Here is a 26,680-nt window from a genome sequence, read left to right on the forward strand (position 1 = left end):
AGTTCGCGCCTTTCTCTAAGGGCCAATTAACTCTGGTCCAATGACAAATGAAGACACGTTACATTGATATACAGCGGTGGGAAGTATATTCAATCTCGTTAGCTGGTATCTGAATGAATATCTCGAATGAATAGTGTGAAAATGTTAGTATATTGGCAACTGATGAGGAAATATTAAAGTCTAATGACAGCTTATGTCGATTTCTCGTATACAGAATAACATTTACATCACTTTCAAGGGCTGTCGCTGCTGTGAAAAAAAAAATTTGGTTATTTTTTTTTCCAATTACGGTCGCCGGGCCAAGCAATCTTACCAATCGTAGTCGTTGATTTTTCTGAAAAACATCTTGGTATTTTGCAATCATCGTAAAATTTATGAAAACGAGTTTAGGATAAGGTTTCCAAATTTAGCCATATTTTTGACATGACCTATGTGTAATATATAAAATTTTATGATGAATGAAAAAATGTGATTTCAAATACGAGTCATATTTGAATTAAATGCAAACTTTGTGCGGCAAGTCTGTCACATCTTCTCAAAGAAAACTAGGCCTCAATGCAATCTGTCAGACCGCATCTTTCACATTTTACATTTGTGTTGTTCTCACCATGGACCTCGGTAATAGTGTCGAATTTGCAATGATTTTTGGTACGTTAATGTGCAGTTGATTGTACACAGCCTAAATAACATCTGACGGTCGTATCTTCCCCGTGCTGTATCTGTGTCGATTCTCAATCAAGTAGGCGTAAGTGGGACACTCATTAGTCCACGCCCTAAAGTGGGACAAGCGTTGTACACCGAGATACAAATCAGTAGATTTATTTACTCGTTGCACTTCGCTTTTAATTGCTAAACGTCTATTATTTAGCGAGGCTGCAATAATGAACAGAATTACAGTCACACATTTATCTCAGACTAGCTGCGACCCGGTGCTACGCTCCCGTTGGAATTTCGGCTTAAAATATACCCTATGTGTTATTCAAGGTCATATTGTACTCATGTACCAAATTTCATTACAATCGGTCCAGTAGATTTTGCGTGAAAGAATAACATATATCACAAACTTTCGCATTTATAATATGAGTATGATAGACAGACCAGGGCATTGATTTATCAAACTTCAAAATCGACCGATGGATTTTTAAATAAAGTAACTCGTACATTACAGTACAGTCGGTTATCGATCTATGGTCAGCCGGCCTAGGTGAGGTCTCATATAGTTACCCCTGGGTGTAGCTTAACTTCAGCACTAGCATTATTGATTAGCCGTAATACAACACCTATACTCATAACAAGATCTGTATAACAAATAGACAAATTTTGAGACACACAAAAATTACGCTATGCCAAACCTGGAACTACATTTTATAGATGGATGGAAGTCTCATAAGAAAGCCAGCTGATAAATCGATCCCCTTTTATTACATCCAATATGAATTTACAGACAAGGAAACAGCATAAAAGCCGTTAAGGAACCGACGAACACATCTGGTCATTTATTTACAATACACAGCTTTGCAACACGACCCACTAAACTAAATTAGGGCAAGTCGTAAAATGATGATTGAGTTTATGATGTAAAGATAAAGACATACAGAAAAGGAACATGTGGCTTGTTAAGTCTAGACGTTATAAAAGTTAAGCAAATGAAAAGGTGACACAAATAATATTTTAAACAACGATAAACTGCATATATTCATACAGCGATCGTAAAAGTACTAGCCTATAATTGATACAGCGATCGTAAAAGTACTAGCCTATAATTGATACAGCGATCGTAAAAGTACTAGCCTATAAGAAGACAATATAGTTTTCGAAACGTTATTCTTGTATCTTTTGGTTCTGTGCGTAAAGTACCAAAGATTTGATACTATATGTAGTACTCGAACTCTTGTTTTTATATGTGATCGAAGTTTTTTGGTCCAGTCGCTAAAAGGATTACGATAAAATATTTACTTTTTCCACTAAAATTTAAAGTAACTTAATTTCCACACCCTCTGACCGAAAAGGGTCACCATAATTTCTACTAATCATTAGGACATTAAAGGCGTTTATTCTGTCATCTTTTCTTTATTGTCATTGTCTTTTTTAGATCTCACTACACACATACCTCAGTACAAGACTATGCCGGTCACATTTTAGACCCGTGATTTTTGCAAAAATGATTTATTTTTATTCTTTTTTTTTTAGTCGCGATTGTATAAACGAAATACGTGACAAGACAATATATGGAAAGCATCGTAATAAGGGACGGGTGGCAACCCTAGGACTAAATGTAACATGAAGTTCAGTGTCGACTGTGATTTAGGCCAAGGTTTGGCTCCACCCTGTCTGGACGGCAAGGTCTTAAAGACCAGTTGTTTACGATGGCTAAATGGGTGATCTGATTTCCAAGTTGGTTTTTATTTTAGCTCCTATCTCAAAGGTGTCAATTTGTTTGTATTTAAATGGGACATCGCCGTGGTTGGTAGTGTGCAGCAACATGGCTCTGGATGGGTTTACGACTGCGAAAAACAGGGCGTAAAAGTTTACGCTCGCTTAACTAGAGATGGGTATCTGGAAGAAAAGTTTTCAACGGAATTGACAGATCATATAAGTTTTTAAGCCTAGCGTTCTTCTTATCGTTTGGTTATTGCTAACATATTCTGTTTCAGTAATGAGAACTGAAAACCTCTATTTAAACACCACTGAGGCACGATTTAGACTTCACGTTAGTTAGAATCGACACACTGTTCAAGTATCGTCTGACGAAATTGTTAATTGTTAATTTATACTTACATAAAAATCTTTAATACCATTTCAATTTTAAGGCCAAGTTTTAAAACGCGCTTTTCATGTTTATTGACATATAAAATTGGACAGCAGTAAAATGGAAATAAGAATATAATAAATGTATGTTCTTTTGTTACTCCTTCATGCAGGAAGACAATAAAAGCGATTGTGAGGCATGCTGTTACAATCACGAACACGATATCAATTCGAAGGTCAGGGATGTTGGAATAAGAAAGTGAATGAGTCAAACTGGTAAACATGTAGAGCGGATTGATTATAGGGTTGGCACTGATGAGTTTCTTTCAACTAAAAATATATTGACATCAAGAAATAGATGGCAATACTCCAGTCCAGGGGTTGACGTGTAGTGAGAAGTGGTTATTGTTTATTCGCTACTTAAAACTTTCTTGGTATTTTGTTCGTTTTAATTAGAGAGATTTCAATTTCTGTTTATGACTCAAAAAAAAAAGAGGCGATGGACAACCCTAACTAAGAATCAGCACGCGGCGCCTCCTGTCGAACAATGAGTTATTGTTTGGTGAGTCAGTCAGTCAGCCGATATCGCTTTCCTATCATGTCGATCAGAATCGCGTATCACTCTCGATTAGCATAAGAAAGTACCGCCCACCAGTTACTGTTGTAAACAAATGTGCGACCATTCACAAATCGTCATTGTTGTTATAGGTATCAGGAAATTATCGTAGTTAAAGTGTGCAACCCAGACACTGTGCAATTATATTTTAAATGTTTAAATAAACTGTGAACGGTATAATTAAGCCGCAACTACTTGGAAACTATAATGAACAACAATACTTAGTAATAGTTAATGTATTCCATTAATTTACACCTTAAACCCTATATATATTGGTTTGGACTATTAACATCCCACAGATACCGCTGGAGCGATTTTGTGGAGACTAGAGCTGAGCAGAGACGTTAACTGGAGAACTATAGCGCTGACTTAGACTCTGGCGCTGTGTCGTTTCGGAAACCATCCACTTTAGGGTAGGGAGTAAGAAACGACACGAAGAGAGGACAGACCAAAACGTTAAAAAATACGTTAATTTAGATGTGCACACAAATCTGCATAGATTGTTTTGATTCTTTGACAAGTCACCTACCTGAATTTCTCTCCTCTGTTGCGGCGGCCTCATGACCTGGGTGACCGGCGCCGGCATCCTCAACGGCGGGGGCGCCACTGGCCTGTGTCCCGGGACAGGTGGCGGCAAGCTCGGCCGAGGTCCGTGAAGCACCGTGACAGACGGGACGAGCGGAGGTGGGCGTCGCTCCATAGAGCGCTCAACTATCGCGAGGTGTTCCGAGGGACGGATCAACCGCGGCGGTTGATGCTCCGGGGCCACGACCGTGCGGGGGCGCGGCTCCGGGGGGCGCGCGGGGTGACGGGGCGGGGGAGCGGGTGCTCGCCGCGCCCGCGCTTCCGTCTCGTCTGCCATCGGTGCGCGCCAATCTGTTGGCAAAGAACATAATGTAAGTAACTGAAAAATTAATGAACTGGATTATACAAAACATAAAGCAGACTGCAAAAAAAAATTTGACTCCTAAATTATCTAACACTAGATATTGTATGCTGGACATAATTATAGCACCATTGGAAGAGGGCTGCATCCAGATGTTGAAAATAAGGTCACAATTCAAATTTATTACATAGAGTTATCTCATGTTTGTTTTTATTAGTAAGAAAAGTTAGTGCTACTTCGAATTAAAACTTATTTATTCAACTTGTGATTATCATTTATTGACGTCAACTTACTTTTAACAACTATAAGGCGTAAACAACACGAAATGGCTGACACAATACAAAGCTATTTGCCTTGGCGCAAACTAACATTTAGAATCACCATTGACTGTTTTTCCATAGCATGGTCATTAATAATGTTCTTTGTACATTACGGAACACAATGTTGGTAGGTGTATGGTTTACAAAACAAGAATCAAGGGCAACGCCGCGGGCTAAGCCTGGTTTTTAAATATAATGCGCACGCAATGAAGCATTTGGCCGATTAAATTATGATAATAGCACAAATATTCAATGGCCCTTCTAAACCAATAACGTAAGAAACGAGCTCAACGATACCCCTAAAATAAACAGAATTACACGTATTGATTGATAAGCACTTGAGTTAACTATATTGAGACACGAACAGGCTATTATTAAAATAATTTGTATTTTGATTGCCTTTTATCACGTAACCGAATGTAGTAGTAATTGAATAAACAAATCATTTCTTTTAAAAAATATTGAAAGAGATTTTAGTTCGTCATTCGAAAATAGGTACAACGCCATCTGTGCAAGAGTTGGAGAACTAAGATGACATCGAGTGCATGTAAACTTTCGCGCCAAAACTGACGACTCGGAGCTTGCTGACAGAAGCATAACACTTTCAATGCTGTAAGTTTCTCCAAAAAATAAAGTGGACTGATCTCGTAGTAAAAATAAATTGATAGATATGTGTAAGTAATGATGAACATAATAAGCAAGGACTAATCTATGATTTATGAAATTATCAAAACGAATCAATAAATATTTTCCAGTATACGCCAAAGGCAACCGGTAGCAATTAAGTGGTCGAGTTGAGAGGTATAATTGATAGAAACAACACGTAAGAAAGGATGCTCCTCCACAATTTATCAGGTATCCCTTTAGGGCCCGGTTCGTCCGCTAAGGAATTAATTACGCGCTAATTAAAATGTCCCGTCTTCGGACATGTTTTCTATTTTTTGTGCCGTGTCAACTCGGTAGGGTTGTGTTTTCTTCGCGTTTTTGGATGGAAATAAGAAGTACACTGCGCAATCTACAGGGAGCAGACTTTCTAGAGCAGTGTGCAGTAGACTTTTGATTCCCTTCTACGCAAGTGATTGGGCCATTGGAAAAAAAAGCTATCTGACAAAAACTTGGTCCCTGGTTAAGCCGTGGATAAGTTTGTTTGTGACGATATAATGAACAATGCTAATAGAACGTGGAGACAAGAAAAACAAAGATTCAGTAAAGAGCACAATCAGAAGAATACACACCTCGATACGATAACAAACAAAACCTTGAAAAGTTCAATAGCAGGAGCATACAAAGACAATCTGTTCACGCACTGATTCAAATTTCAGGATTTCACAATCCACAATTAAATATACGCACTTATTTTAGAACATTTAGTCTTAAGTCAATTAAAACTTTTAGTACCTTTTAAAACCTTTAAGAGAACTGGATAATACAACGAAATGTGTTAAGAAAACAAACAACCGTATTGCAATATTCGTGAATTGCCATGACAACAATGTGGATGCGTTTTTCCCTCCAAAACTAACGCATGCGCCTTCAATCTTGCAAAAATAATATAACCTTGCGCTGGAGAAATTTGAACTATATGTGATTGTATTACATGCTATCTAAAGTGTAAATAAAGTTGTCGGGGTTGCGTGCCATGCTTCACGCGAAGTTTCCAATGATAGCCCGCAGTAGCAATTTCCTATTGTTGAGTGGGGGAGACAGGGGGAAGGAGAAGGGGGTATCTCAATTTCCATCTTGAACCACTTTGTGATTATACAAAAATTTACTGGAGAAGGGAGATCTTGTTATATCCGGAGGGAAATAAGAAGTTTTTTTGGCATGACAAAATGAAAGGTAGAACCAAAACCGAACACGCGAAAAATTATTTTTGACGCCCTCTATTTTATTTTATTTTCTTCAAAACTATTAAATTAAGTACCAGTAGAAATATGTTTAAAAAAATCGAGGTTTTATAGCACATTGTATAAAACATGCCACATATCTATTCAACTCATCCTATTAATATCTTATACAACTATATCTATCTTATATATCTAAGATTATTCTAATAAAAAGTCATTAGCTTACCCATTCCTCCGACCTTGGAGGGCGTAATAAACAATTAAGCGTCAGCCCTGCTCTCGTGAGATAAAGATATCAGAGGATCTTCAAAAGTTCCTATGCATTTAAACGAAGGGTAAAACACATCTAAATGAGACCATTAACCGGTACTGCCATCCAAATTCCTCTTGTTTATTCTTTCTGTTTTCGTATTCCGACTCAGAGAGACATCGTTAAGTTATTTATGTAGTAAGAAACACACAAAAGTACAATTCAGTTTCTTTTATTATCATTAAGATCTAAACGAATATTTTAGATTTAGATAGCAACATGAACAACCAAATGAACTACAGATGAGAATTTCGAATTCAAAACATGTGATATTACAAGCTCTTACTTAAATTGTACAAAAAAATAAGGGACATCGACCACCCCACGACATACGTGAGCTGAATGATGCATCGACATCATAAGGGTTACAAAAAAATAAAGCAGGAATAAATAAAAGATATTCAACATATTTATAGCCAAATATTTGAGGTATTTTTTACACAGTGACATTAAGTCGAACACATTCGAATTTGATGAATGCAAATCTATACTTTAATGACTCCACAACAGAATTGATCATTCGGCTTGTCGCAGCAGTGCACTATATCCAGTTACAGCATTGTAGAACCTATTACAGCGATATTAATGTAGGTTAACGTGATATACTACACCTTCGTGACATATTACGTGTCAACCAAGAACTCTCGCGTGAAACCAGCATTTCGCGAGAGAAATTGATGATTTTGGGGATAAGCCGCGCGACAAAGTGGCGACGTCGCGTGCATATTAACAGCATCGGCGACAGATGTCGCGATATGGCTGTTGCGACCTCGCGTGTGAAGGGTTAAGGTGTACTCTCACTGAGTCGTCCTCAATTTCTGTGTAGTTAACACATCTTCAGCGACCAAAGAAAGAAATGATGAGGCCGGTTAGGAAGGTTCTTGGAACGGCGACTTCGAAAGCTATCTTGGTTAGTTCGCCCTTAGTAATATTAGGTAGTCGAATATTATCAAAGTCTATCGGCGTTCAATACAGGACATCTTCGATGTAGAAATCTGCTGACAATTGTTTGGGGAAATCTCTTGACTCATAATTTATATAATCTTTCCTTCTCTATTTCAAGATATCCACAAAATTGTCTATATCGTACATCTTCATACACGAGAAAGACAATGGATTATAAATTTGCAGTCACTGGCTTCAGTGGCTCAGTTCCGAAAGCGCCTGTACTTATCATAACTCAAAAACCTTTCTCTCTCTTCTGTCCCATATTTTAACAAAACTGTAATTCCAGATGCCAATTAGTCCGAAGTGGTTAAATGAAAATAACTTTACGTTAAACATAAGAGTAGGTACATATTTAAAAATGTTATGTCTCGAAAGTTCGAGATATTCAAATTATTTTACAGGCCATTAATTCCATATTTTATATTGTTTGACTTTCGTGGTCTCTTGGTTGTATTTTATAAAATTAACTGGAAATACAGTTCACGAAAGTGTTAATACCAGTTTGGATATTAAATATAACTCATTTTACTTTTCTCAATGTAAGTATGTAAAAACAGGATGCCTGCCAGAATTCTTTTTAGAATACTTTAAAAGAATTTAATAATAGAGTGTATTCAATCCATCTACTATAAATTTGTATGATTGTATGAAAATTGGTGAGATAATATCAGCAACGGTCATCGCGTTCATATAAATGGCACAACTCAACAACGAACTTTCTCAACAGGAAGATAAAATCCTCGGCACAAAAGGATAACATTTCAAGCGCTTTCTTCCGTGACACAACCAAATGCAAGTGAAATTTTATTATCCGTCCGAGACGAGATAAAAATGTCAGATTTAATACGTGCGGAGTTTTGAAATTATGTAGTTGTCGATGTAAATTGCGGATATTGATGGATGTATCGATTTACAATCAACGATAAAAACATTATCGCTTTTGTATCCTGAGTATTTAGAGGCCAGAGATTAATAAGCAAAAAATCCAGAAAGACTTAACAGAAAGGATTAGTGTTTTCATGCAGTACATTTCAAAAGGTGTAACTTAGCTAAATTTGATAGGACCTGGTATGAGACGCCGTCTCACACCAGGTCTTTCAGTATGCAGGTGGTAGGCATAACAGGTAAGTGTGCTATGGTTTAGGGCGTTAAGCACCACATTAGCAGGCAGGGTCATAGGCCATCTGAACAAGTTTTTCAAATGGTTAAGGATCGACGTAATAATCACATAAATATTCGCATACAAAAATCGTAAATCAAATAGGCATACGTAAAGCATATAAGCTGCCAAATGTATATAAAGTAAAATTTGTAACTACGTATATAGTAAGAAGCAGATTAAGTTCACGATTGCGACAAAGACAATAGGGTTGTCATCATAGAAAATCTTCCTTTTTTATTTTGGTTTAAGTAGATTGATACATCCCACTCTAGAAATAAAAATGAGAGAAAGAAAAAAAACTGTCGATGATGTGATTGTGAATTTGCAGTAACTATATTTGAATATTGTGCATCTGAAGTCACATGAAAACGAATTCTAGTTTTAATTCAAGTCCTACGAATTGTATTAAGACTAGAATTAATTTTAATGACATTATCCATATTTAACATCTGTGTAAGTAAACCAACTAAGCAGAAAATAACAGTTAGCTCTGCTACTGGTTGTTCCTTTATCTAAGATCAAATCGCAAAGATCGCAAGAGCCGCATCTAAACAGACATTCTTAAATGCAACATTGTGAGTTGAACGGAATAAATATATACGACTACTACAATAAGTAGCAAATATCTACGTGCATTTTGTGTTGCAAATTGCATCTTTCTTTTCTAATCTATTTATTTTTAAATTTGCTTCAGTATATCATAAAATCTATTGCCTAGCTAGTGATGGACTGCATAGAAATAGTATATCTATGTGTTAGAAATGTTATGTTTGAATTTTATTTCAGATTGAAGAGTTTACGAAAGCGTTCATACCAATTTCTCTCAGTTTTATAAGTTTTTATATAAGCTATTATGTGCCTTGACAAATCATATTATTCTTTTAAAATATTTACTCAAAATGTTCTTTTGCATGACAGTTATATAATTTTTCATATTTTCCATAATTTTCAACCTCTGAATTCGGGTTATCGCTATAATAAGATCAAGGTTAGTACACATTTGCGAGCATGACATGTATATAGTATTATGTATATAGTATCTTACGGGTATTTCGTGAGTCTTACAGATTACGATATAACCCTAATATTACAGATATTCCCATAAACGTCACCCCTAGCAATCTTGCGTCTCTCCGAGTGCTAACAAATGGACCGGGATGAAGCAGCTGATTTATTTATTCAAATCCGATACACGCCGATTCCGGTCACGTCTGCAGACGGACAGACAACTGCATGCCAAGTTACCCTTCATGAACTTAATGCGATAGTAATAGAGGCTAATTTACAACAAATCCGTGTATGTTGATTGTCTGTTGACTGCGTACACGACTTTTAACACGACCTTAGATGTCCGCTGGATGGTTTGCAACATTATAACATTACTATTAGTATTTACACTCCAGCAGAGGTTGTTATTTTGATGTTTAGAAGTCTTACAGAAGTACATTATAATGATAATGGCAGTAATAGTTGTGAGGCATGTTATTTGTCCGCCTCCTTACTATATGACTGCAGCCAGTTTATTCTTCGAAAATACGCTAAACTATCCAGAGTTTACGTGACGCTACTTTCAATTATTTTCCACAAAAGATTTGACAAATGCAATCAACATAAGTTCAATCAAGTGAAGAGAGATTTTTTAAGAGACTATTATAGTCTCCTATTGCTATACCGAAGACAGTGTGGTGGATAAGAAGAAGTAGGAAAGCAGACCCTGGGCTCCGACGACACTCTATGAATGAGAGTCTCCCATTGCGATGCGAGACATAAGGCCTAACACTCCTTTTTCCAATCGATTCAACTTCCAAGGACAAACCAAGATTATATCCACGCTTTAATTAAAGAAGTAGGTACAATGCTATATCTAGTCAGACATAGTCTGTGGTGCAAGCCAAGCAAGTGATTGCGCTCATCAACGGCTGCACTTTCGCCTTTGCATCGGAGCCAGGAATTCGGGGCCCGCGGCGTTGTATGATTGTAAGGCAGGTGGAAATTGCTGGCTTGCAACTTGCAACACCTGGGATTTAGGTCTTTTTTCTATTTTAGTTTGTCTTTACTCTTGAACTGACTTCGTTTTCAATGTATTTTTTAAGAGACATATTAGAGGAATATTGACTTTGTTACACCAAAAGGCTGACAATAAAGTATGCACTGACTTTGTATGTAAAGCACTAATGCAAATTCACGTCATTTAGATTCTTTATTGATGAGAGATTTTAGATTGTCGATATAAATTGCCGCATCTGAAGTCACATCTCAAGAATCATTTCTTTCATTCAATTAATTAAAGGATTGTTGGAAATTAACGAAATTTAAAGGTCCTTCCTTATTCGGTAGGTCGTGGTCATTAAGTGGAATGAAATACACAACGATTTTCTTGGAAATATTAATGTAATGGTCTGCCGTTAACTTCTATATTTCACATATTCGATGATTTATCAACTAGAGTGCAGGTTTCCTCACGAATTTTCCTTCACCGTAGGCAAATGGTAGTCGATCGTCGAAAACTAGATAAAGATGTCCACCACCGCTACAAACCCATGCAATACACCTGTAATATCCATTATTTTCAAAATGCAAGCGAAGGCTCCTTGCTCTGTAGCTCTCTAGCAATATAAAGGTGGGAACGCATGCAATCTGTTGCACAAAGTGCAGTCACGACCGGATAATTTGTAAGTTTCGGCATCGACACTCGGAGTGTTGCGGACAAATTGTTTTGACAACTTGCGTACTCCGTAACTATGTATCCGAGACTAAAGACTTCCCTTCTATTAAAAGGGGTTTTGCATGTCTAGTAGATCCTCTACGATAAACTGTTTAAATATTTCATCATCGATTTCTTGCTTCCTTTTAATGGATAGGTACAATTTTCCTCTCCTTTTGTTCAAAAAATTTCCAAGAGGTCACTTTCCTTCTTCTTCACTTCGCTTCTATACTACTTTTTATGATTTAATATTTTTTTAATATTGCAAGGAAATCTATATTTGCTAGTAGCTCCGCCTGCGTTGACTCAGATACTTCTTCATATACTTATTTACCTTTACAATACCTCCTTTGAAAGCGTAAGCTCATTAGAATTACGTTATTAATTTCTCCGTATTGCTTTGCAAAATAGCTATAATAACACTAATTTAGCGATGTGACGAGCATCGCTTTGATCCATGAAGCGTTTCTATATCGCAAATCACGATGCAAAATGATGTGGCACTTCTATACATTGTACATAATAGGCTAGTCCAATAATGTATTCACTCCTACAAATTACAATTGCAAATCTGCTTGTTCAATTATATTGCTTTGGTAACCTTTTAGCAGAATCACCTATAATACTCAGGCTCCTAGGGTTGTCAAATATAACGTTATTACAATAAGATTTTATGAAGATGTCTTTTTTCTAGTAATTATCCAATAGTCCCACTGCTGGGCAAAAGCCTCCCTTAATTTTTTCCACGAATTTCTGCCTTTGGTGTGGTAGAAAATTAAGAAGAAAACGAGGTCTAGTAACTCTTTCTTACTCTGTTCTTTTTACTTTGAGGATCGATCTCCTCATTATTAGCCAACAGGATGTTCTATCCCGGTTTGTCTGTGTACTGAAATCTTTGCAAACTGTTGTCCAACACGTGAGTGGTAGTTTACGGCCCTCTTCTTCTATGCCAGTAACTTTTTAATATCAAGACAACATCTTATTTTAATCAGCTATTTAAAAGTATTCGTCTTCAATTTTTGTCCTATGTAAAGACTTATATAAAACACATTTCTTACCAAGACAGTGACAGCATGAGATTTTTAAATTGATTTTTAAAAAGCAATGACATCTTCAACTTTTGCTATTCGGCCTCAAGTCCTGGCATCAAAAGTACTTATATATTTGTAAAGCTCATCTTTGGCGAAAGCAAATTCACGTAGTTCTAATATTTAGATTGCATCAATATTTCCCTATTTCGTATTACAAGACCATATAAAACGTATGGTATGGTATTCCTAATTATTTGATAGCAACCCTAAAAGCAAATATACCGTTAGTCCTTTGACGAAATCACCCTTAACAAACTGTAAGGTGATTAGGAATTTACAAAGGGTTCCATGTTCGCCCCCATTCATAAAGGGTTGTGCATTCGAAGTCTGATGAATTGTTTGGTTATGCAAATAGCTTTTAGTTCATTTGTGAAGTTGTTGTTTTATATATAAAGATATGATTACTATTAGTACTGATTTGACGAATTTCTCTTTCATTTGAACATTCTGTGAAAACATAGAAACATTTAACAGATTTTATGCCAACTTCTTTTCACGTGTTTCGTTCCCCATTCCAAAAAATATCGCTAAAATTTTCACTTCTTGAAAAGAAAAAGTAGAATAGAATACAATTTTGAAATGGACTTCCATTTCATTGGAGAATCGAGAAAACTTCTGTCTAAGTGTTATCCGAAAGAAATCTACATGTATTCCATTATAACGAAAAGATTTTCCCTTTTTCCACGCATGTATTCTAGGAAGTTATGCTGAACTCTAGCAGTAATTAGGGTGACCTCACGTTCAAAACTTCTCGGATAATTTCTCACGATGATGATGCGAATTATCTAAGTAGGATAATTTATAATTTCTTCCGGAAGAAAATTTGATTATGATGACGCTCGTAAGAATGAAGAATATTATTTAATTATTACGATTGTGATAGAATTCCTTTTGGGAGGGATCACGAGTTTAACGCGTAGCCGTAAATGAACTTTTAAAAGAGACAGAAAAAGTACTAGGTCAAAAAATCACCCAATGGTTCCTTCGGTAATCTTAAGTGTAGATAATAGATGTAATAATAGTGTTGAAGTGTACATCAATACCATATCTATGGCACACTTCAACACTAATATTATAAAGAGCAAGTGTTCGTAAATTTGTGTGTAAGGAATAATCTTTGGTACGAACATTGCCAAACTATTATATAGCCTGAGTGACATAGGGTACATTTTTTTTCGGATTTTATCCCTCATGGGTGGACGCAGCTAGATTGAAATAAACTAAACCCATTCGTATACTCGGATATCGTATATAATTCAGACAAAATTCAAACGCCAAGACATATATTTTACATGTTTCGGTTGTTTTATTAACAAACATGTGCAAAAATCACGTGTATGTTGACCTTTATTCATCGCTATTATAATATTTGCTCATAACAGCGCCCACGCAAGTAAACATCAAAGAGATTTTAGATTAATTTAATTTTATAGATTAATTTTTGGTTTATGAAATTTGGCAATGATCGTGAACTATTTTATAATGTACAGCCAACTTGCATGTCAAGTTATTTTATATGGAACTTTATGCCGCGGTAATAGCGATGAATTTGCAATCAATTTAGGTAAGTTGAAGTATTGTCGACTACACATACAGTCTAAAGCTACTATTACAAAAATTGAAAGCAAATCCGCTTCAGAGTGGCATATATCTCTTTGTGTAATGTAATTCGCCAATCTTCTCTCTCTCATGCTTTACTCATTCTTTTCAGCCTACGGCTTACGTTTATGTCGTCCGCCCATCTCATTGCAGCCAGAGACTACATTAGTGGAAATAAATCGGTCTATTGTTTGCGGAGAGCCATTACATTCACACAAATTTTAAAACGTGTATATTCATGATAGAGAAGAACAGCAAACGATCGAACGCAACGTTTGCGTTTTTTCTCTATATAACACGGAGTCAGGCCCAATCAGGTTACCTTGTAACGTGCAAGAGCAATCCAATCGTTCATCAGTAGTTGCTAGCAATTTCTCTTCGGTTCAAAGTGCCTCAATCAGATCGACTGCTAATGACGAGCTCATTATATGGGCGGTCTCCTCTTATAGCTTCATTACTTGGCCATCATTACTATCAGCGACGCCAATCAATGCCACAAACTCGACCTTAATGACCGGCTAATAAGGGTTAGAATTGAAGGCTCAATGACATCGATCGAGATAACAATCTTCTGTCGAATACTTGAATGGGGTTGAGGCTTTCTGCTCTTTATTTTTGAGTCGTGACTGTTTTTAGTGATCCGCGACATCGAAATAGGATTAATGGACCAATGGAAGGAAAAAGCAATGAATATTTACAAAGTAATCAAAGTATAAATCCAAAAGAAGAGATGCGTCTTTCTCATAATTATCTTCAAATGGACTGAATCTTTGAGGACCTGAATCTTCAAGTCATGTGGCTGATATTAATATAAATAAGAATAATTTGGAAATAAGGTTTAAATACTTCTTTGGTTTTTGCGTGGAGGTTAAATACATATAAAAATTAAATTCAAAATTTAAGAAACTCCCCTCCGATTATGCTGGCATCATCTCATTTGCTAGAAAAGATCCGACAGTTCTAATCGGCTGAAATCAAATATCTAAGAACACTCTCGATTAAATTAAACTAAAAAAATAAATTCTTCCTTCCTTCTTACAAATAAAAAAATCGAAATCGGTTCAGTCGTGGCTGCTACGATGCCACGATACGCTACGATGAATTCATTATCCGAATGGTTTTGGGGGCTACCTGACTTGATTTGAAGATCTTCAAGGATACTGAAATGATAGGACTTGCATTCTATAGGATATTTGATGTGTCGAAGGAGACTACACTTGGTGTGTTATAATTATAAGGGTCGATTGTGCAGAGAAAGAAATAATATATACAACCAATGATATCGAAACAGGATTAGATTGAAAACTCGAATGCACGGAACCATCAATTAAGAATCCTTCTTGGGCTTAACTTTTTTAGTTGTATCGATGCATGTTAAAGGGTTTTGGACTAACAATGTGGTCATTGATTAATGTAACATTGCCGTTTACAAGTGACAGGTGGTGTTGTTTCTACTGACATGCATTAACGATATATATATATATATATATATATATATATAATGTCGTTGAATCGCTGCGATATGGCCCGAAATTAAATTTTGGTGAGTGCGCTTATTAATGGATTTAACAAAGAATTCGCTGGCCGTGGCAAACTTAACTCGAAAATAACTTAATTTTATGTTGCAACTAGCTTTTGCCCCCAGCTTCGCTCGGGTCAACGCACGGCTTCAGTTCTATTTTCCGAAAGATGCTTATGTCCTTCCCCATACTACCAACTGTAAGTATGAGAATTTCAAGACGATTGTTTGAGTAAATAGAGCGTGAAAAGTAACAAACAAACTTACTTTCGCTTTTATAATATTAGTTAGGATAGTCGAGTTAACAAAGACGACATGATCGGTATCCCGTAGAAAATCTTAAGGACCTATAACTTCATGCTTTTCCAGGTTATATTTTACCCTTGTATCATCCAATTGAGAGATTGAATAATAGCTAACATACAACCATCTAGGCATACAACATTTTTTATCATATAGTAAAATAAATTACGCACAGCTATTATAAACTTTAGGCCCAGTCGACAAGATAGGGAAAGAAGTATTTGTATCGCCATAAAGTAGACAAAGACGATTTGCGCCATAACTTACGCTAATCCGGCGCATCTTATTAAATCTCGTATCGTTTGACGTTTTTACTGCAGTTACGGGGGTGGGGATTTATCGGTGTGGGCAAAACTTTTGCATAAAATAACGAGCTAGCAGAAATGTTACGTCCTAATAAAGCTTTAGGAAAAAATTGATAGAATGGACGGACGGACGCCTTTGCCCAGCTAATGGCTCTAAATAAATAATTCCGATAGACCTGCACGATCTCTATACGTACTCCGTACGTAACAATAGACTATTTCTTCTTCATAGTCGTATCCTCATGGCTGAGGGTCGTGGTTATTACGTGGAATTAAACACACACAACAACTTTCTTGGCATTATTAATGGAGTGGTTTGCCATTGCCTTCTCCATTTCACACACAAATTAATAATCAACCGGTGTGCAGATTTCATCACGATGTTTTCCTTCACCGGAAGCAAGTGGTGGACGATGAAAACTACTATACATGAGTCAGATTGGTATACAAACTCATGTGGCACGAGTAGGTTTCGAACCTGGGACCTTTCGATCCAGGCGGGCGTCATAACCATTACACCACCACCGCTTCAACAAACAATAGACTATATGACTAATTTTATCGAGAAAGAGTAGTTCTTAAATTACTTTTGTACTTCGTCACAACTATGGTCTCGATGAAAAATTTCAATTCTGACACAAGCTTTTAATTTCGTCAGTAATGCGTGAAAAATAAAGTATCCCGTCCGTGCAGTTAAACGTTGAGGATCCTTTAGGAACCGATTCTGGGTGCACTATTCGGTCATAAGACATGCATCTTAAAAAAACATTGCCATGGGAAATTGGGAACTGTAACAACGTAAGCCTACACATCTGTACCATTGATATTTGCTGGCATTGTTCAGGCGATAACAGTCGTATAATACAGTCATTTTTCCTTCAGCACTCCGATAGCTGGCTCGAAGATACGTCTTGAAATAGTGGGTGTCATATAAAATTGATGATTGCATTTATGTATGCGATGACAGCTCATGATTTGTGGTTCGCAATGTCTGTTTTATGCAGTATGTTTTAGCGGGAAATTACAATACAATAGTTATTATATCTTTGTCTCCGTTGACGATAATGTGGAGATTAGATTCGAGCAGAGATTGTTTACGCCCAGCTGGGCAAATGCCCAGCTTCGACTCAAATAGTCGGACACAAACCTATTGCTTTTTGGGACAAAATTGCAAAAATACTGGACGTATACCCATCTATGGATGCGATTAAATTGGGAATGCGACAGGCTGCGTCGATGTTTAATTCATCGAAAGAATGAGGTATATTAACGGGAACGAAGTTTATTGCAAAATATACAGTATTCTTACATGTTATAAAAAGAAGTCTCCGTGTCGCGTCTGTCTGTCTGTATGAGCACAACTCAAAAAATACCAGATAGATTTTTGTGCGATTTTACCAATAGAGTGTGATTCCCGGGGAAGGTTTTCGTGTATAATTTATTATGGTTTTATACAAGCAAAGCCGGGACAGGCAACTAGTTATCATCATCGTGTTGTATGATAATGAAATCGAAATAAGTTTATTGTATAACTGATCTTTAAAACTTAAACGGCATATTTAAAGATAAATACAAAAAACGCAATATCACCTTGATCGCATCATCAATTTCACTGCGAAAATGCGTATAATTAAATGAAATTAAATAAATAACGAATAATATTCATTCAAAAAATGATATCAGCGGCGCCCACGCACGTTACTACCATTTATGGACATATGAGTCATCCAATTCTATAGGACTTGGGACATTAAATGCACTTGCACCAAACGTATATAAATTGCCTGCAAATTCGCCTCTATTACCAAGGCATAAAGTTCTATGCAGTGTCATGTTTATTGACTTACGTGCGCCAATCATGGATATAAAAGATCTAGATACTCTAGCACTTAGGTGTTAAATGGTGAATTGCTTGTATTGTAATAATGTCCTAATTGTGTGCGAAATTTAAAACTGAAATTGGAAAAATGACATAAATTCAAATTTATACCTTCTACAAGATATATACGTAGTTCTCTTTTCGTAAAACAACATTGTGGAAATTTGCAAAGATTTTTCTTTCTTCTTCCAAAATATACCGGGATATTTTTCTTGCCAAATAAGTATGTAAACAGTTGGTACAAATAGTTAAGTTATAACTATTATCAATGTTTTGGACACAATACCAAAAATATATGCTCACTGATCGGTCAATCAGAATCATCAGATTGACCACACAAGGACTTAATTTTCTATAAAAATTTCGAAATCATTTCGAAGGTCGTGTGCCCTTAGGTTACGCTCGCGTGGGAATTCTAGTAATACTTATCATCCATACTAATATTATAAATGCGAAAGTCTGTTACGCTTTCACGGCTAAACCGCTGGGCCGATTTTGATGAGATTCAGAATATATATAGTTAAAGGCCCGAGGGCAAATATGATCTACCACGGGTTGAGCTAGTTACTATAAACACTAGTTACTCATAAATAGCTGCAAGCAAATAAAAAAAATGTTTTAATTTCGCTTCCAGTACATATCTAAATTCTGTCTACCTGCCCCTTAATATTACTAAAGGGATGCGCTGTACCCCAAAACTAGGGGTGCCATCTCTTCAGTAACATAACTTACCCCGAATTTGGAGGATTACGTACCTACATGGGGAGGGTTGATTTGTAGGGGTGCATTTATTTATCACTTAGTGCAGTGCGTAATTAACTCGTAAGTTGAAAGGATGATTTAGTAGAAAATTATACTGTTTAACATATAAAAATTTTGTATCAAAAGTTAATAAAAACTATTTATCTATTTTATATAGAAACTTTGTTGATTGAGCACCACCTCGAGGTCACCTATTCCGATTCGGATATTGTCAATTTTTTAGCAACCACAAAAAAGAGACGGAGTACGATTCGCAAAAACACTTAAAATTGATATCACTACCACAATGGTTATTTAAATTTAACCAACCATGCGTGGCAATACAGAGTTATTTGGTGTGATTAATGTGCTATTCTCAGCTTTTTATCAACCACATAATATGACATTACATAGATGTTGAAATAAATAGAAATGGCAAACAAGTTATCTTCGTGTTTCGATGGCAAATTCAAAAACGCTACACTACTGACTTAAAGCATTAAGTCCACCTTTTGTGCTCTTACTATTTATATTTTGTGCAATAAAGTTTAATTAAAAGAAAATAAGAGAACTGAGCTGAGTCCATCAGAAGCTGCCATCAGGTCAGCACGTGTTTGGGCATTCGGGACAGAGTATATGCAGCAGCAGTAATAAACTGTATAACGGGGATTTAATTAGGTATCTGATTTTTTTAATGACCAAAATAGAAAAGTAAACAAAAATTATTATAAAAGTAAAATTAGTAAAATAAAAGTTTCGACAAACGTCCGTGATATGTGTTGCCAAATATTATTCGCATAATATCAGATTCTCGAAATCATAGATTATGACCAAATTTAAAATTTAAGAGAACTTGTTGCTGTCATCTCTATGATATATCAACTCTACAATCAACGCATTATTCGATCTGGTGCTACAAATAAAAATATGTACAGGCCTGTCGCTTTAGACAAACAGATACTTCTTTGGTCGTATAACTCGTTATTACTATGTACTTTCCGAGTTTTAATAAATGACCTTGGAAATGACCCACACATGATTTTGTGCATTCAATTTGTACAGCTATCTGTACGAACCCAATATGTACAAATTATTATGTCTGTTTCCCAAAAGCTGAGGCAGGCAGATGATGGTATAGTCCTGTCGTGACAAATCCTTTAAGCGTCACTCTCTTAATACAAGCTCATAAATAGAAGGCATATGTATGTATAGACGTCAATTAATTAACATTTACTAGCAAGAATACAATTTATATAATATAGAATGCATTTTTTTTATATATCGTATGATCTGGTCTATGTCCTTTTCTTTCTGTACTCTGATTAATTTTTTAGTTGTTTTGCTTAATGGAGCGGCTGCCACGAAGTCAGTCAGTACTCGGTTTTTTCTTGCTTGTTATTTTATAGTCGTGAAAAGTTCTGCCGTAGCGACGCTTTTTGTGGCGAACCGTGAAATCTACTACGCGATGGTAAAAAGTTACCGAATTTATCGGCTGAGAGTTTTGATGTAGTAAGAATCGACTGGTGGATGTTGGTTCAACGTTATTTTATATTTTCGTTTAGATTACCAAGTGGTCGAAAACAGGATAATATTTAACGGATCTGAGGCCCCGATGCTCTATGGCCGCGGAAGTAGCCGAAAAACACTCAGATAAGAGAGAGTCGACGAATAGGATAAAAAGGGCTCGACGAATAAGATGTGAGAGCTCTATGGGTGAGAATGTCACCGGGAAAGCGCTTAGATGAGAGTGCGAGTCGACGAACGTGATAAAAAAATTCAAATAATACCAACTTTTCAAAATTTTGCACTTTTGGTGCAATGGGCATGGGCATACAGTTCAATATTGGATAAGTTCACTTTTACAATATTCTTGATCAAAGATCCACATACTTTAAATAAGAAAATAAATAAAAGTTATTTTATCAAACAATCACACAATCTCGCGACCGTACTTAGTTTCGTGATTGAATCGATTACTCAAGATTAAATCTATTACTGATGTGGCCGGTCCGATAGATAAGTGGCCAGTGGACGTCTGCCGTGTAATCACGATGTTCCACTTTACGATGTATCGATAAGTGTACTGCCCGGGATCAACGTTGAAAGCCTCAATTTCACACAAATCGAGAAAATTTAAAATATGAATAGAGTAAATAGACCGCCTCTGCTACTACAAACGTTTTTTTCTTTCAAACTGTACAGATGATTTCAAGATGTTGACATCACAACAACTGCCAAAACAGCACAGGAGTAATTATTGTCATAGAGTTGACTACATTTCCCCCCCATTACTCGGTAGATGGCAGATCCTAAAAAGTTCTGGCTTGATGTCACAAGTAGCAATATGCGTGCTAGTTGACAACTAAGATGCGGAGGACCAAGCGAAATGCAGAAGAAAAAGTAAGAGAGTAGATCCTGGTATAGGTACTCAAGAAAGAGAAAGACTATTCAGTTCGCGTCTTCCTACTTGCCTAGTGGATTGGAATACTAAGTAACTTTCTACCCTTTTATCCAATGTGGAATACTATATAGGGCGCCCGTTTAAATAGCATCTATAAATAAATATAATAAATATATTAGGACAAACCACACAGATTGAGCTAGCCCCAAAGTAAGTTCGAGACTTGTGTTATGGGAAACTAACTCAACGATATTATATTTTATAACAAATACATATATATGTATTTGTTATAAAATATAATATCGTTATATTATTATTATTATTATATAATATCTATATAGATAAACATCCAAGACCCGGGCCAATCAGAAAATGAACGTTTTCCATCATGACCCGACAGGGGATCGAACCCGGGACCTCTTGGTTCAGTGGCAAGAACTTTACCACTGCGCCACCGAGGTCGTCAATCTATGGTAAGGGAGACATCAGTATATTCCTTAAAAAAGTGTAAAAAAAAATATTTGTGTCGTTTTTAGTCCTATGTTGGATATTAGTACATAGCAATATAGCCATTATTGAAATATGTTTTATGGCAAAAAAACTATTTGTACGTTATTTATTTACATAAAAGCAAAACCTTGTATCAATTTATCGCACTCTTTATAAATCAAGGTGACCCAAAAACTGGTGAAATGTCGTGTTCGTGTAAAAGTTAACCGGCGTCGCAGAACATAGAGTTAAATTATTAGGGTTTCCTCAATTTAATATTATTACGGGCATTCTTGTAACCGGTTTTGGATGGTATATGTAATAGGATATAGCGATTATGACTGATACTGTTATCTGTATTATGCTTAAGCATATCCTTGAAAACGATACGGACAATGAAAATGCTTTGGCAGTGGCAAGGTATTGGTTCTCACCTCTTTATTTATTTTATGTATATGTATGGTTCTCACAAAATCGAACGTCACATTCGAGCAGCTAAGAAGAAGTATTATGATATGCAGTGGATAAGAATAATGTACTTTACAATGATGCCTAAAAAATCGTGCGTTGAAGATAGTACCTATAGCTATAGAACTTAGAAGTACAATATTAGCGCAAGTACTTGTTTTACTAATTTTAATAACAGCAACATTTGTATTTTTTTTTACATAACCCTTGGATTTAGCGTCTTTCTATTAGATATACGTATTTCGATGCAAAAGTCTCTCATCTATTTCATGCAATTTGCAATCACGCAATTATGATCCTTAATCCCGGATTTAATTAAAAAAATATACAAATATAATAAATAAATATAATCTGGATTTAGCAATCGTCTGTCGCTTATGATTTGCGTCATCGATAAATCTGTTGGTTGCAGTAAATTGCTCTTACTTGTCGCTCAAGCAAAGCGTAAATGGCTTGTTTTTTTATTGTTTCTTGCACACGATGTTTGCACAGGGTTTCGGTTTGGATTTCTGACATCGCAGGCCAAGTTTCCAGTGTCTCTTGATTTAATTTGCATTTTCTTGTCAGTTTTTGAAAGATCCAAGTGAAAAGTGACAACGTTGGAGGAACGTTCTTCAAATGTTTTCTCATTAGCCTCATACTTCTTAAAAAGATTTTTATCAAAAGATTATGACCACCTCTGTGACTGTCACACGATCATGTCAAAATGAAATACATTTTTCCATCCATCAATCAGATCAGACCATCTAAAGTCCATATGTCAGGTTCTTCATGGATCTCTGCGGATTACCGATGTAATATGGCAATGTCGACTTGTGTCTCAACAATGTGAATGTCGACTTCTTCGAGTAGGATTCGAACCTGGGACCTTTCGATCCACAGGCAGGCGTCTTAACCATTACACCACCACCCTTCTACTTCTACCGCTTGTACTGAATGGCGACTACGTGTGTGTAAAAAACTTTGAAATAAACAAATATGAAATTACTGGCCATTAATAAATCAATTTAATTCATCATCATCACAGCTGGGCGCCAGACCAAAAAATGGTAAACACATGCAGTTATTTCCATGTGAAGTCCCAGTCGACGAAATCATTTGTTTGTTTGGGCTGTCCGGGGTTAGTTTCTTTTGAAGTCGATTTATCTGACTTTTTTGAGATAATGTTACGTCTACGATAAAGTCAATAAATCAATATGTCTATAGCGGATCGAAGAAGACTCGGAAACTTACGGAACTGGTCTATAAATGTCATAGATATTTTACGATTTTTCTTTCCTTGCTTTGATAATTTTTTGTTATTAACCTGCAGATTTACTTTTCCAACAGTCTCTGTCCAGGGCAAAGTCAGATCATAGTTTTGGAATTTCATGAGTTTGCCTGCCTCTCTCTCTCTCATCTCTGCATGTTTCAGGTTGCGTTCGGGGTTGTGACGCTGCGAAGCCCGGGGTCATCGTAAAAAAAGCGTTAAAATTTTGAAGATTCTGATGTGATATAGCAAACGACCGCCTGCCTGACATCACCCACCCTCCAGCCAACCCTCCTTGGGAACGGTATCGCTGCCCATCAGCCAGCCCAGAGTATTTATGTCCCTTGGTCGCCTCATACGACATTCACTATATATTCTAGGGCGGAACCATACGCCAAACGCCTGCCTCTTTCTCCCTATGTGAACAAAATTACTATGGCATATACATATTCCATACTGAATTTGTATTCAGGTAATACGTTTTCTGAAGTTTGTCTACATTTACATACATTAAAGTATATAAAAAGTCAGCAACACAACTATTAGGTTTTACAACAAATAATTTACGGTATAACTAAATGCTATAATAAACAAAATAAGATATGACGAAATTATAATCTTTTATCAAGAACCGATAAACAGTTCAACGACACCTTATCAATAAAACAACTCGAAATAGATATAAGATTTAGTAAATCTATGATTGACTATTCCACTTACATTATTAAACTGAAGACCTTCAGAGTTATCACTGAAGAATGTGTCCCACTAATGTTAGAAATGAGAAAGTTTGTGTGCCAGGATGGATCAATATTAGTATTAGTATCTTGATTGAGCAACGCTCAATAAAATGTCATGCTAAAACTAAAATTGGAATAAAATTAACAACATGGATTTTGCTTAAATATGGTACCTACACGGGTACACAGATATTTGAAATTGGTTAGTAAGTGGGGATTGTAGGGTAGAACTAAGACAAGGTTACCCGAATTTCAAGGATTTTTTCCGTACTAAATAGCAAAAAAAAGTTAATTATTATTTATTAGATCAAATAATACATTTGCTAACATTTACTGTAAATTTTTCATTGTAATATGTTACATATGAATATAGTATAAAACATGACGCAATTTCTTAAAGACGTGTCTCGGCCATTAAACCAGCAAATAATCACAGTAGGCTCTCCATTATCAAATAATATTAAATCATAACCGAGGCGTGATCACTCCTTACAAGACGATGACATCATGCAAGCCGACCACGTGCCCACAATGCTGGAGGCAATAATTATATCGGAGAAGTCTGTACGATTTTGATCGAATCGAAAAGATCGCGAGATAACGTATGGAGCAATGACATTGTACATTATATTTTATTACGCTATTGATGTGTCCCACTGCTGGGCAAAGCGCTCCCCTTCCTTTTTTCACCAATTTCTGTCGAGGGCAGCGTGTTGCCCGCATCAAAAAATGACATCACTCGAAGGAATTATAACGACTCTCTCTGATCCTCGCATGTTCTTGGTTTCTTTGTCGGTTGTGACAACCAAAAGCTCTCAATCCACGTAAAAAATCAATCTTTAAAATTTGAAAATACATCTGTGGCTTTAGTATTTTAAGTAAATTTTAGTCAGATTTTTTTGGCATTAAATATATTACATTATCAATACACAGACACTGATTTTTGCACAATATTCTGTATTTTTCCTTCTAGTTGTTAACACAGAAAATAAGACTGGGGAAATAAACAACTATTTATCTAGGAATCTTCAGATTAAACCTATTTATAATTATAACAATTCTTCAAAACACGGACGTGTAAACAGGATAACGTCGACGACCGATCACAAAAAATCCACGTGCGATTACTACGTGGAATAAGGTTTTTTGTGATGAGCAGAGATTTACGCCCAATTTCGGTTTAAGCCCAATATTTTCCCAGTCTTATCCAATATTCCGGCTTTGTCCAGGCTTTCTGTTAGGTACCTACACTGGCCACTAAGCCACGATGTGTTCTTAATTCAAATTATTTATCACGGGATGAGACGAGATCAGATTAACGCCGATTGTCTTTAGATGTGAAATATGATTTTTATTGTTGGAAAAGTTTAATACAGTTTAAACAATCACCACAACACGCCAGTTTTATTTAACATCGACTAAAATAATGGTCCGGTGCAAAGCCTGGAATCAAACTGGAAACTGAATCCTTTTATCAATGGTACTGATTTGTTGGATGCATAGATAAAATTAATATGGGGTTGGATGGTACGATATACACTCGTACAATACCACAAATACAACAGCACATGAATCCAAATTTATTGGAAATTCAACGCTATTACCACTCGACTTTAAGTAAGTTTTATTAAAATAAAATATCATTTTAGTCACAAGCTTTAATTACCGCCTGAGAACTTTGTTTCATTCAATGCGTGACAAATAATTCATATTCATGCAGTAACCGATGAGAAGTTGCTTCCTTGGGACCCGATCCTGATCTTCCACAAGACCTTGTTTATGACAATAATGGTGTCGGAATTAAAGCCACGTATAAAATTCCACGATAACGCTATTATGAATTCCCTCGTCGGAAGTCGATCTTGGTTCACCATTATATCAGGTACTTAAATCATAAGCTAAACTAGTATTATTTCAACTCTATAGATTGAAGATATCTGCTTCAAAATCGGGTTAGTTACGCTCCTATATTGCAAAATATATAAAAACCTTAAAAACTATCAACCGTTTTTATGAAATTTGTCACAGAGATAGACTAGGCCTTCAATCGTAACATCCTGGCCGGCCGTTACTATATACAATGTTCTCCTTGTAACATAACAAAATCTTAAGGCTCCTTTAAATTACAAATCTTTCAATCAATAATTACGAGAGCTGCCTTTTAAGTTTTGTCGTTTGCAAATTCCCCGCGATTATTAAAAAAGAAAACATTAGTTTTTCCTCCTTTTTGAATTTAGAATTTATTTTTCCTCCTTTTCGAAAACAAAAGAATTTATATGAAAATGAAGAGTTTATATGTAATAAGGTCGTCCAAAAAGGAGAGTCAAAACACGTTTATGATATGGTTAGTGGTGA

The 26,680-nt window shown here is 36.1% G+C and overlaps 1 protein-coding gene across 10 annotated transcripts in view; it reads right to left on the reverse strand.

Annotated features, from left to right (window-relative positions):
- RhoGAP19D (Rho GTPase activating protein at 19D) overlaps positions 1 to 26,680 on the reverse strand; it is a 345,466-nt gene that overhangs the window by 261,407 nt on the left and 57,379 nt on the right. For all 10 annotated transcript variants that reach the window (XM_053769448.1, XM_053769444.2, XM_053769447.2 and 7 more), the window contains one exon: positions 3,894 to 4,240. In XM_053769448.1, the coding sequence (XP_053625423.1) occupies positions 3,894 to 4,240 (347 nt within the window). The remainder of the gene's footprint in view (positions 1 to 3,893; positions 4,241 to 26,680) is intronic.

The sequence above is a fragment of the Plodia interpunctella genome, chromosome 3, assembly GCF_027563975.2.
Source record: "Plodia interpunctella isolate USDA-ARS_2022_Savannah chromosome 3, ilPloInte3.2, whole genome shotgun sequence".
Taxonomy (NCBI): domain Eukaryota; kingdom Metazoa; phylum Arthropoda; class Insecta; order Lepidoptera; family Pyralidae; genus Plodia; species Plodia interpunctella.